This window comes from Urocampus carinirostris, chromosome 12, assembly GCF_059441175.1.
Source record: "Urocampus carinirostris isolate Australia breed hairy pipefish chromosome 12, RoL_Ucar_1.0, whole genome shotgun sequence".
In the NCBI taxonomy this organism is placed as follows: domain Eukaryota; kingdom Metazoa; phylum Chordata; class Actinopteri; order Syngnathiformes; family Syngnathidae; genus Urocampus; species Urocampus carinirostris.
The window spans coordinates 41,441,743-41,455,333 of NC_142360.1; the positions used below are offsets into that span (position 1 = coordinate 41,441,743).

The 13,591-nt window shown below is 45.6% G+C and overlaps 1 protein-coding gene across 2 annotated transcripts; it reads right to left on the reverse strand.

Annotated features, from left to right (window-relative positions):
• fam20b (FAM20B glycosaminoglycan xylosylkinase) lies at positions 1 to 12,617 on the reverse strand. Of its 2 annotated transcripts, XM_088348974.1 has the most exons (8): positions 12,427 to 12,616; positions 8,675 to 8,880; positions 7,160 to 7,407; positions 5,084 to 5,170; positions 3,680 to 3,961; positions 3,099 to 3,290; positions 2,210 to 2,269; positions 1 to 834 (listed from the first exon to the last, which is right to left on the reverse strand). In XM_088348974.1, the coding sequence occupies exons 2-8, from the start codon at positions 8,801 to 8,803 to the stop codon at positions 603 to 605; spliced, it is 1,230 nt and encodes a 409-aa protein (XP_088205100.1). In that variant the 5' UTR covers positions 8,804 to 8,880; positions 12,427 to 12,616; the 3' UTR covers positions 1 to 602. The 2 variants fall into 2 exon arrangements, with proteins under 2 accessions (XP_088205100.1, XP_088205101.1); XM_088348975.1 differs by lacking the exon at positions 2,210 to 2,269 and having other exon boundaries at positions 12,427 to 12,617.
• Between the last annotated feature and the right edge of the window lie 974 nt (positions 12,618 to 13,591).

Below are 13,591 nucleotides of genomic sequence, written 5' to 3' on the forward strand. Positions count from 1 at the left end.
ATAATAAGTGATTGACTCCTGGTAAGAGAAGTCAAATATCTACAACTCTTTCACGAGGTCTAAAATTTGGCCCAAGTCAAATCGATAGTCTCCTCGTGTCCACTTTCGGAAACGCTTTGCGATCAAATTTAAGCCGGGTAGGGTTTCATGCTATTGTCCCAGCTACGATAACCTTTGGCAAAAAATAATTCGGGCGAGAGTAAAAAAAACTTTGATATTACTCAGTGTTAGTAGCACTCGCAGTGATCGTTTCAGTTTGGGACCCAACGTCGAAAGGGTTCCCTTTCAAAAGAGAGCAAGATCGTCCAGATTCTCCAATTGGACTTTGGCTCCATCTCGGACTGGGATTTTGGGGCTAATTTGACAGGAACGCTAAAGGGGTTCATGGTTTTAGACGTCAAAACGGGCCCAAGACTCTTGAAACACCCTGTATCACAGTAACACATAAAACGTGTCCACGGTACTCTCTTTAAATCCGTCCGTTCGGCTTTTTCGGTCACCTCTCCGCCATAAACGACTCCGTCCTTCCTCGGACCTTCTCCTTTAAAAGTCCGTCTCCGAAGGAAAGAGACGGAAAACAAAATAAATCCCAGGTTCTTCAATCAAGGGTGCGGTAGGTCGACCCGGTCCTCGACCAGGACGGCGTCGGCCCCGTCGGCGTCCACGCACTGTTTGACGACGGCGACGACGGCCAGGAGGCGGCGGTCCAGGGCCTCCAGGTGGACGGGAGCCAAAACCGGACGGATGGGATCGAACGCCAAGGCCTGCCGCATGGCCGCGCTCAGTGCGCCGCCGCGCAGGAGGTTGAGACGGTTCCAGGTGGACACCCGGATCCTACCAAAACCACACAAAACCCGAGTCACGTTAGGATTCGGCGGCAGGACGAACCGTAACGGGCCGGCAGACTAAGGTCACCGGTCATTGAAATCGCTCCTGCTACATATCGTTGAAAAGCGCATACTTTTGTGACCGTTTCCAACCTACTCATCACAGAAACCGTCGGTCTGAAACGGGACACCCCGGCACTATAAAGCTCGCCCGAAATGTCGTCTTGGGGCCGTGAAATTAGACGATCGTGCGCAACTGCAGCCTCCGTACACCCGGGACCGTCCAGTGAAACACACCAGAATACAGATAAAAAAAATTCGCCTTAAAGCATTCCTGCACGGTTTGAGAATCCCCGTTGTAATCCGTTCGTTTCTCGTAAAATGATTCTCGATACGGCCGTTCGCCGCGGTCCTTTCGAACGACGACGCTCTCCGTCAACGGCAGGCTTTGATTCGTGCTTCGCAGCCTCCGTTAGCCTCTAAGAGCCTCAATTAGCTCCGAATTTCTTTAGCCTGTTGTCACTCGACAAAAAAATGATGGACACATTGCTAAGTGACTGAAATTCCCAACATAATTCGATGTCCTTTTCCACGGGTGTATTCAAATCAGGGACGAAAATAACATGCGATGATTCGTGATTCATTTTTACGCACCAATATTCCGCGCAAGTGTGTAACTATCGTTTGACTTCTGGAAAGAGAAGTCAAACATTTACGACTCTTTCAAAGTGTCAAACATTGGCCAAAGTAAAAGACACATTTGCATGTAAACTTGTCGCCTCCGAATGGCCACTTTTGGAACCGCCTAAACCATCTCTTAAAAAACGATTAGAATACAATGCTTAGTTTTTTAGATTGTCAAGCTATTGTCTCACCTGTCTCTCGCTAAAAAGCCCATGCTACATTCATTTGCAGGCATTTGATTGAAAAATAAATCAGGCGAGAATAAAAAAAAAGAGAGAAGTAAAGACAAGAGAAGAGAAGAAAGGATAGAAGACAGCAGAGAGAAGAAAAAAGACAAGAAGAGAAATAAAAGAGAAGAAGAGAAAGAAAAAGCAAAAGTAGAGAGAAGAGAAAAAAAAAGCCAAGAAGAAAGAGGAAGAGTAAAGAGACGAGAAGAAAAGAGAGGAGAATAAAAAGAAAAGAGAGAAAGAAAAAAGCAAAAGTAGAGAAGAGAGAAGTAAAGAACTAAAGTGAAAAAATGAGAAAAAGCCAAAAAGAAAGAAGAAAAGAGTAAAGGGATGAGAAGAAAAAGAGCAGAGAGGAAAATAGAAGAGAGCCAAAAAGAAAGGAGAGAAAAGACGAGAAAAAAAGAGGGAAAGAAAAAAGAGGAGAAAATCTCCTCGTCTTGTGAAGAGTGTGAGTGCGGTAGAGGCGCTCACATGCAGCACTGGTAGAGCGGCGCCAGGATGCTGCGCTCGTCCAGGCCGGCGTTCCCGAAGCTGAAAGCAGAAACATCCTTTAGTAGAAAATACCGCCGGCCCTTTCGGAGCCGTTTTAAACGCTGCGCCTTCAAATACGGTGCAGCGGATTCCTTTAGATTTTTATCGTGGGAGCAGAGAGGAAAACGGCAAGCTGCTCTTTTCCGCAGCGCATGCGTTCTATGTACAAAAAAAATCTTGCGGACAAAACCATAATTACAAGTTTCAAATAAATAAAACAGCCCAAAGAGAAAAAAAGGACAAAAACAAACAAACAAACAAAAAAATCCCTACCAAAAAAAGCATCCGGAAAACAACCAACAAAACGTAGCAAAAAACACGACAACAAAAAATAACCAAAAACAAGACCAAGAATACCCACAAAATGAGCACTCATAGAGCAAAAACTAGCATATTTCAAATGACAAAAGAGACAATTCAATTAATTTAACCTATTTAAATGTAGTGTACTCTCGATATTTCAACCTTTTCACCTCCAAGTCCTAAATGTAGTCATCAAATTGAATAAAAGAGACGCTTCCGTATCAAAAACGCTTCGCTTTCCGAATCGTCGACGTCGTTGTCGGGTTGCAGAAGTTTCCTTTCATCTTTGAGGAACGATGACAAGTAAACGCAATTCGGTTCGCCGAAACGGTCAATCACGGACAAAAACGACACATCTGGGTTGCTATCTGGCACTATTCTCCAAAGTATCTTTACCCTAGCGCCGTCATCTAAAATGATCGGGCTCGTTTGCCTTCTCTTTCGGCGCAATAGTAAGCGCCGTCTGGAACGTTTACGGGACGGGAAAAGATGGGGTTTCGTCGGGAAGACGCGAGCGAGCGCTCACCTCTTGGCGTTGTCCAGCAAGATGAGCATGCTGGCGCCGCCGTCGTCTTGGAAGCTCTCGTAGTGGTGTCGGTCGGCGTTCCCGATCAGATAATCGAAGACGGCCGTGTCGATGAGGTCCAGGAGGCGGGGCCCCGCGTCGTAGGGCGCCATCTTCTTCACGGCCGAGCAGTAGCCTTCGTCGTACTCCCACCTCCCAAGGAAAAAAAAAAAAAAAAAAAAATCCCAAATTGCAATTGAAGAGAAAACCTGAATTTTCTTCTACATTTTAGTCAATATTTTTTTTTTTAAATCTCTCGCACACAGAAGTGGTCGTTTAGACCCGACACTTATTTCATCTTTTCTGGGTGTTTCCGGGTGCGTTTGCCTGAATTGGGGACGCTTCACACGACAACGCCAAAATGACAAGCCACCGACGCAGGCGTGTCGGCATTCTTATTTTTGAAATCATTTGACTCTATCAAGTCAGACTGCCGAGAACCACGGCAACGTCCACAGATTCAAGCCCTTCGGCCACAATTCAAGCGTTTTTTGACATTTCTACCGGAGCGTTTTCAAGCACCCGAAGGAACCCTAGCCTACCTGGCAAGCTTTCCCTCCCGGTAGGTTCTCCCCCAAGGATGGCGATGCTTCTGCAGCGGCCAAACGTCGGGCAGCCATAAGGTGACGGATCCCTCCATGACGTCTCCGTTGCCGCACGCCGGCTCGCTTTCGCGGCAATAGTAACATTTGCCGTAGAAACAGCTATTGTTGCCTTGTGTCAGGAACGTGGCCAGCAGCTGCTCGCTGGCCACCGGCTTGATCTCCGTGCGCAGGTTCACCAGCCTCCCCACCACCAGGGGCGCTCTCCTGAATCCCAGGATCCTGCGGCGGCAAAGGAGCGATGGGAATTACGGCTCCGTTTCGAAGAGGGGGCTCGTTCGGCCGCCTCTTTCGGGTCACAAACGGCGCTTCGGATCGTTTGTTGCCGGTGGGATTCTTTGAGCTCGTGGGCGGTAGGGTGGTGCGTCTCGGGCGAGTACGTCCCGGCGGCGCCCGTCCCTATATGCCCGGTGTCCATTGCTGCACCGTGGCAACACTTATTACCGATGACTAATGAATCATGTCGCATATTCATCGGTAGCGTTTGGAAAAAGCAACAAGAAAAATCATAGGAGCAGCTTGGGAACCAAGAGAGCCGGCTCTTCTCAGTGAGTTGAGCCGAAAGAGCCATTTCTCTAAAAAGAGCCGGAATTCCTATTGGTAAGATTGCATATGACGGTTTCAAATAAAAGTGCGCAATAATTGGTAATATGTGGACGAACGCAACATAAAATATCGGAAGAGTCATTTGGGAGCAGAAAAGGCTGCTGGTTCAAAAGTAACCCAATGTATGATATTGAACTGTTAAAGATGTATGCTATTCCTTTTGTGACCGAAGTGAGCAGGCTTATGATTAGCGGGGAGCCGTCACGATTCGTTCATTTATCGCGCGCGTGTGCGTTTCCTCGGCTGGGTTAAAACGCAGATTTCTCCTCTGCGAGACGCATCGCAAACACACACCGACACACGGAGCAGAAGAGGAACGGCGCCAACGTAAAGCCTCTAAATAACACAGCGTGCAACTAAAAGTGTCTAAATATCAGGTCAAAATCGAATCATTATTATTTTGCCATGCGCTCACGTGCCACCGGTTGACCCCTCGCGTGCCACTGCTGGCGCATGTGTGCAAAGGGTCAATAGACATTATATTGGAAATCTGATTAGCGGGGAGCCGACTCCATCGCTCGCTTTCAAGAGCTGACTCGTCGATCCGTAACATTCACGAACGACACGTCACCGTCTTAAAAGGAGCCGGTGCCGGTCGTCGACTTCGAAGAGCCCGCTCGCAGAGCCGTTACGTTTGCCAACGACACATCACGAGAGGCGAAGTGACACTTAGGCGCGAGTTGCGATGGCCGGCTTGAATAACGCGCCTTTTTAAAATAAATTCTTGGACGGACTTACCTGTCCAGGTGAAACGCGGCCACTTCTGCGTTGTGTCGGTCGTAACCGGCGTACGGCTCCCCTTCCACCACGTAGTCGCGACTGTATCTGCAAGAATCAAAGCCGCGTTAGCTAGCAGACACGACGTTAGCCTAGTTGACTAACCAGTGTGATGTGATATTAAATTATGCACAAAAAAAAAACAACCAAAAAATCATATCAAATGATTTAAAGGGACAGTATGAAATATTTGACCACTACATGTCGCTGTATTATCTTGTGCGACACTGCACAATCAATTGCTCGTTAAAATTGAATTAATGATGCAAATGATTTGATCTTTATCCAAATTTCAGGGCTTTTCATCCAATAGTTGATTCAAATAGATACAAAAAAAGCTTGGCTCACAATCATGTGTGCCAGGGTGAAGCCACTGTTCTGTTTTTAAGAAACATATAGAATAGTCTTGGAGCACCCTCTTTTGGTTAAGGTGTCAATTGTTTGTTGCTTAAAGGAAAAAAAATGCTTCCCGCAAAGCCTTTTTGTTGTCGTTACATGTCATTGACTAGCAGGGGACAGCAGAGTAACCATTTATGAATGAATGAATTCATTTAAGCGGCGAAACAAAGAAGGCGGGGAAGCCTGGCGCACGACGACCACGAGGCTTGGATTGCCAGTGTATCTCTCCCTCCCTCTCCATCGGCTGAAAGCAGTCCGCGTGGGAGAGAGGGATTTGGTTTTTCTTCAAGGGGTCCGTGTAAGACCCTGCACCCACGTGATGCTTTGTCTGACCAAAGGTAACCCCAAAAAGTATTTCACGACACACCGTTTGGTGCTAGGCATAAACGATATCATTCTGACACGCTACGGAGTCATTCCTGATCGTAAAAAGGCTTTTGGATCGATACTTTCGACCGCTGCAGAATCCTGCCATCCAGAGTTCTCTTGTCAACAATACACTTTTTTTTCTTTTCTTGCCTTGTCAATAAATCTTAGTTTGTAGAATTACCCTATTTTCCGCACTATAAGGCGCACCTAAAAGCCTTTATTTTTTTCAAAAGCTGACCATGCGCCTTTTAATACAGTGCGCCTTATTTATGGATAAATATTAAGTCGCAAAGTCTTCCAACTAACTTGCAGCCGCCGACTAGATTTTCCCCCAAACGCCAAGTCCGCGGTGTATGCTGGGATTTATTCATTGGCTAACCAATGTGTCAATCATCATTTGAATCGATCACTATTGGCTAAAGTTATTCGGAGGTCAAGGGACAGATCCTTTTTATCATTTACAGGTTGACATAGGCTTAAGCGGCAAAACAAAGCCTGCAATTGGTCGAAAAAGATGTATCAATCATCAGTTGAATCGATCACTACTGGCTAAAGTTATTCGGAGGTCAAGGGGCGGATCCTTTTATCATTTACAGGCTGGCATAGGCTGAAGCGGCAAAACAAAGACTGCAATTGGCCGAAAAAGATGAATGCGTATAGCACGTGGTTGACGGCATACAGAAAGCATTTTTTACTTTTTTGTATTTGTAAATATTTTATTCTCCTGGATTTACTACTCTCACGGATATAAGAGGACCGTGGCTGCACATTATTATTGAACACAACGACTTCGGTGAGCTACTCTGTCTATATATTTTCCCTGTATCTTGTTTCAGACTGAACGCGATGTTTCTGTGATAAGCGGTGCAGATAATGGATGGAATGGAGTGTCTATTTTTAAATTCAACTCAATTCCAAGTGTTTATTGTCATATGCACAGTAAAGTTGCGAGCGAAAAAGAAAATAGAAACTAAGGAATGGTTGGGAGACAAAATGAGAATACTTTGGACTATTTCTGGTGGTGGATTTTCAGCCCCCCTTAATGGGTGACCTGAGCACCAGCAAATCCAATTTTTAACCCAAATCAATATAATTTAAAGCAATTCTCACAACATTTGATTGTTTTTTTTTTCAGGATGTGCCTTACGTCTGAAAAAAATATCACAAAAACCGATTGTTTTAGGGGGTATATTTCAACATATTCGAGTGGCCGAGTGCCTCGAGATTTAGTCAAGGAGAACGTTCTCGGTGACGGCGGTCGGCGCTCACCTCTTGGGTTTGAAGACCACCTTCTGCCCGCCTTCCAGAACCAGGAGCGCTTTGAGCTGCGTGCCCTTGTAGCCCACGTCGGCCCGCCGGACGGCCGCCCGTCCGAGGGCCCCCAGCACGGCCGCCAGCTCGGGCGCCTCCTCCGGGTACACCTCGCGGGGACCCACCCACTGGCTGGCGATCTCCCAGGGGGACTGCAGGGTGTGGGCCAGGCGGGCGCCCCTCGCCAACGACAGCCCGGCTTCCATCTGGGACCGCGCGTGGGAAACGGAGAGGCCGCCGTTAGCGAGCGTGAGGCCATTAGAATCTCTGCTGAAAATGCGTCTCTGTCTAGAGCGCCAACGTACGGAAACAAAAGCGTGCAAACTTTTGGAGCATTTTAGCCCGGATACAGAAAATAACAAGACTACCTGCAAAGTAGGGATCGACCGAAATAGGTTTTCCAGTGCCGATACCGACGATCGGTATTGAGAGGAGGCAAATACCGTCATTTGGAGCTTCAAAATGAACGTTTAATCACGCAAAAAGAAGATTTGTTATAAAGCTCCCGGAAACTTCTTACAGTTCATTAGAAAACACAACTATCATGACTCATATTTCACTTCGACCAAAAACTGAGACCGCGGGAAATAAAATGAAGGCTTCGCAGCGACTCGTATAAAGGTACATCAGAACTTAAATAGCTCCCCGATTCGTTTCTAACAATAAAGACATTGGAAACCAAAAACCAACATGACTTCAATGAACTTAAAACAAAACGCAAGCGGATTGAAAGGTCTAGGCACTCCTGTTTTAGAGACAGATTGACCAACTCATGTTATGGTAAGAGCTCATATCACTCAGCCTTCCACTTTAGCCTGATCTTAATGCTCTTTCTCAATCACAAACATACACGGAGTGTTATGTTAAGAGCTAATACATCTGCCTGCATCCGAACGTGCTTCCCTAAAACAAGGACACTACACTTTTTATGCAATCCCTTAGTCACACGCACGCTTCTTTACCAAGGCAAGGACTTTTGAAAATCTCAATATTATCAGCGGCTCGATTCCGGTCTGCAGCGTGTGGAGGTTGGAAAGCTTTTGTTTTAGTGGCTCCGCCCCCGGTTGCTTCTCCAATCAGAGAGCAGGAGGGGAGAGTGAAAGAATGGCTGGGCTTCAAAGCAAAGCTCTCTCCAGCTCCACTAACCCACTTTTACATCTATTTAATCCGCCGGTCGAATGAATAAAAAGGCCGATACCGATATCCGTCGTATTCACAAATATCGGTGCCGGTAACCGGTCGACCACTGACCGGAATTCAAGCGCTTTTCAAACCTTGAAAACGCAACACTAAAATTCCAGAATTTTCAAGCTACTGTATGAACCCCGACTATAAGGCTTTTTTTTCCCCACATTTTTAGCGAGCGGTGTTCCTCGATTTTTTTTCAATAAAAGAAACGTGCCACGGCTCCAAAAAGGTGAAAACACCGGAACAGTCGACCGTTAATAGTCGCGAGTTGCCGTTAGATACGACCTTGCGGAAAGCCTTGAGGTCCCGCCTACTGGCGGCCGTTCCCTCGCCGCCGTCCAGCAGGAAGATCTTGGCCAGGCCCAGCAGGAGGAGGACGGCGCACAGAACAACCAGGCGTTGCTTCAGCTTCATCTCCGCCGCCGAGCTTCCTTCACAACTTGACTTTTGCCGCGCCGCCGCCCCCCCGCCCACGGCCGATGGGCTGCCACCTAAAAGTGGAGGGGGGAGGGGAAAAATTCAGTCCGGTCGCAACATGGATTTACCCCGGCGCCCCGGGACATCGGCTCCGACGGATGCCGTGCCCTCGTTAAAACAACCGGACCGCTGCGGCGACACCATTTTGTTTGGTCAGTTCAAAATTAAAAAAGGGATCAAAATAAGCGTTTTTCAGCTTCACATGTTTACAACATCCATCTCTGACGTCAAGGTCCAATAATCTGGCATAGCAGCGAAAAGCCATCGGGACACCCACAAAACGATTCGCTATTGGAATGACAAGTAAAGGATTTGATACATTTGACTATAAAGGATTTTATACGATTGACTACAAGTTACACGTATTGAGTTTAATGCAATAAAGATATTTACTGACTTTGATTCAATGTGCAGTGAAAGTTCAGGGCAGGTTGTTTGAAACGCATAATATTTTGTCTAGGACATTTTGATAACAGGACTCGTGGATTTGCCGACACAGAATGTTCCAGACATGAAGGTGCTGTGTTGTGGGATTGCTGGGCGCAAACAACTGCTTGGCACGCCCATGGGAGGAGCCTGAAATGTCGGCCTTCCTGGTCATTTTTCTCTCAAGAAACGAGAGCGCATAATTGTTGGATGAATGTAGGTCCTGTTTGGTTCATGCAGTCAGAGAACTCATTCCAACAATTTGGTCAACGCTACATTTTGATAGTCAATTCCCAACACAGGTGAGCGTTACATATCAATATGTCGAGACCGGGCGGAAAGATATGTTGGCCTGGAAAGGGATGGGCACCATCAGCCTGTACTTGCCCAAGACGCACCACAGGAAATGCTGCCCCTACCACCTGTGCGCTTAAGGGATACACCTACCCAACCGTATGGTAATATCATACGGAGTCGAATAGCATTTATTGCCATTGATATCAACTTTGTGAAACATTGTATGCGATGAGATTGGACATGGCACTCCAAACTCAACGTGGAATAAAGACTCTAAAGAAAAAAAAGACTTTCAGAATAAATAGACAGAAATAATTACAAAGTAGTGCTTAGAGACTGTCTTCAGTAATAATAAATATGCTAATTATGTACAGTTGTATGGAAAAAGCTCAAGTTTGTCATTAAATATGTCTGAGATATGTTAGAGGTTTATATATTAGTACACACTTTGCCAATATATCAGTGCTTGTCAGCAGGGGCGTAACCAGCCTGGTTTTGGGGGTGCTCGAGAATCTTGGTTTGAATCTTGCGTATTCCAGGCAGTGTGGGCCATAACGCCGTTACGTCACTGCGTTATTGCGACAATATCACAAGTAAGAGCGCTACTGGCAGTTTTTTATAGCTTGCCACTCATTGCACATTGCTCTCTGCACTATGGTAATTACAGCGTTATTGTTACAGTGTTAATGTTACTGTGTACCTGACTTGTTAACCTGACTGCCCATTTTGCACATCTGGTTAGCTACTCTTCTTGCACTATCGGCACTATGGTAAAAAACTTTACGTAGCCAAAATACAATACAACTTTATTTATATCTGTACATTCAAGGAAACTGTGGGGGTCAGATGCATCGACATTTCGTTCTGTATACACGTGTACTAGAATGACAATAAAGTAGATCTGAATCTGAATCTATTAAATTCACAATTCTTAACATCTTATTTGGGGAAACTAGTGTAGGATTCTTTCCGAGCGATTCCAAAACTGAAGGAGAGGGGGGAGAGGTCGAGAGAGGGATCGGATGGTCACTTTGTTGTTTAACTGTTGACTTTTGTTGTGAACAAAATATTTCAAGTGCAGTTGCATATTTCTACTTGACGAGTTGTCTCAGGTTGAGAGAGTACGATTTTTTTTGTTGACGCTGCGGTGTTAAACACACTTTATATTTTTGAACGGTTTACTTTTATTGTGTGAAAATACTTGAAGTACAGAAGCATATGTCTACTTGAGGGGTTGTCTGACAAGAGATTGTATTTTTTTCTGTAGAGTGAAACTCACTTTATATTGTTTTACAATCGACATCGTGATCAAAATACTTAAAGTACAGTCGGCTATGTCTACTTGACCAGTTGTCTCAGGTTGTGAGAGTTAGATTTCATTTGTTATACTCACTTTATATTATTTAGTGCCAATTGTTATTTTATGATATTGTTTATATGTGTTCCACTTAAAGAGGTTAAATGTGTTGCTGGTGGGGTGCAATAAATATGACAAGGTCCTGTAACACAACTCCATGTAGGTTTTTCTCTGTTCAACCGATTTTAATACTGCTCAGAACATTTCGAATTCTGACGTACAACACCTTTTTTCAAGTAACAGACACAGTTACTTTTACTACGGAGTAAACTTACTTACTACTCTCCGGTCTCCCCAAGTCCAAAATCAAGAGCCTTTAGCTGGTACAAAATGCTGCAGTGAGGCTTTTAACTAAGACAAGAACGTTTAATCACATGACCTCGATTTGAGCTCACCTGCATTGGCTGTGATTTGAAGGTTCTCTTGGTATTATACAAAATCATGCACGGACTTGCTCCCGCATAGCTTTCGGATTGAATTTTGCCTTATGTTCCGGTCCAGAGCCTTCGCTTTGAAAACGCCGGTCTACTCGTGATCCCAAGAGCCAAGAAGAAATCCGACAGTGTTTTCCATTGGGTGCCATGGAATGCTCTTCTCCCCGAGATTGGATCTGCAACCTCAGTGGAAATGTTTCAATCTAAACTTAAAACACACTTCTATTCTATAGCATACGAATAACTTATATTTTATGTTGACAATATCTGTGTATTATTTGCCCTCGTGTCGGTTTTGGATCAGGGGATGGTGTCATAATAGTCTGTGGTTTGCATTATTCTTTGATCCGTGCAGCCCTTTGAGACTCCTTGTGATAAGGGACGTCTCAAATATAGAGGTCTTAACATGACACGTTTTGGAGTTTTTCCTTGCCCTCATGTCGGTTTTAGATCAGGGGACGGTGTCTACATAGTCTATGGTTTGCAATAGTCTTTGATCTGTGCAGCCCTTTGAGACTCCTTGAGACTAATCTAAATCAACTTGACTTGAAAAAGTCATTGACTTTTTGGAAGGAGCAGTGAGTGACTTGAACTCTTGTGAACCCCTTTTTAAAGTCACCTGGCCAAAACTGGTATGACAGGCACTACTCATAGCTCTCAGGTGAGCAGTTTAGAATTGACATTTCAAGAAGAATGTCAGTTATTGCGACCCCCAAAGTTGTAAATGGCGTTCGTTGTGGGCGCTCTTAATTCGCATTTAAAAGATTGAAAGACTTTAGCGAATTCGCCGAAGCCACGCAAGCAAAGCGCTCACCTCCGCACACACACAATCGCTCTTTCATGACGCCAAGATGCTTTCGAATGCTAGAAACGGGCCAACGACGCCCTCGAATCAAAAGATAAATTGATTAAAGACACGTTTAGCGAGTGTCTCATTTAAAGCCGTGTTTTGAAGCTAAACGGTGTCGTTTTAATAGACGAATGCACCTGGCTGACGAGGCTAAAGCTAAGCTAGCTCGCTAGCTCACGTCATCACTCGCGCTCACCTCGCGGCCATACGCGGACCGCCTTCTTCGGAACCTTGTCGATAGAAGTCCCGGGGAAGAGGTTCTGTTCGGCCTCGGACCTGGTCCCGGTGTCGCTCGTCCGGGTCCGGTCGGTTCCGTGATCTGCGGTGCCGCTCGCTTGACAGACGCTTGCTGTTGTTTCCGTGAGCGTCCGCTGAGGGGCGCTGTCGTACCGAAGGGAGTTTCACGGTGCCTTCAGGAATATCGGAAAGCTGAATGTTATCCGAAGTAGGAATAATGCCAGAGCTCTTTCGTTTCAACAAATGCGGCCTGCGACTTTTAACTCGTTTCCCCTCACAGTTATTTCGTATCGTTGAGGCTCATTTTGACCTTCATTTAGTTCTACAAAGAGTGGTTTTAAAACAAGGTGCAAGCAGAGTTCTTTGGTGAAAAGGTCACAAAATACTGCAAACCGGCATATAAATGAAATGATCTGCATTTCTATAGCACTTTTCAAGTCAAGACTTCCCAAAGCGCTTTACATTGTGCTTCACATTTCCCAATAGCGGCCTTGATCTGTGCAGCCATGTAAGGCGCCAACCTGCTTATTGGGGGTTCAGTGTCTTACCCAAGGACACTTCGGCATGTTACATGTCGTATTAACTTTCGTGGCAAACAGCGCTCGACGGAGAGAAGTCCAATGTGGGCGTAGCTCCACCCACCCCTACCGCTCACCCAATCAAACTGCTCTGTGAGCTTTGCCGGCATTTCTGGGCGATTACAGTTTTTCTGTGGGTTTTCATCATCATGTGCCTCAACAGTCAACATAAATTGTTTAATGAGCTTCCTTGATAAACAGTCGCTGTTGTTTTCGTAAGCGCCCGCTAAGGGGCGCGTTTGGACCGAGAGTAGTTGCACAGTGCCTTCAGGAATATGGGATTTTACATAACCGGGAGTTGAATTTGATCCAAATTAAAATCTATTTTATAGGGAAGTAGATTTTAATAGATTATTACGATTGTGTGAGGAGCCTGTCCCTCATTTTATTTTCCTCGTCTGCGCAAAAGTCAGGCTCCGCGTTCGACCCGCGCGATGTTCTCTAAACAATTCTTTTTTCCGAAGAGTCTTCATCGCCTCGTCGACATGTTCGATTCCCAGCCGGATGGAGTTGAAGCATTTCCCGCCCGCACTTGAGAAAAAATAG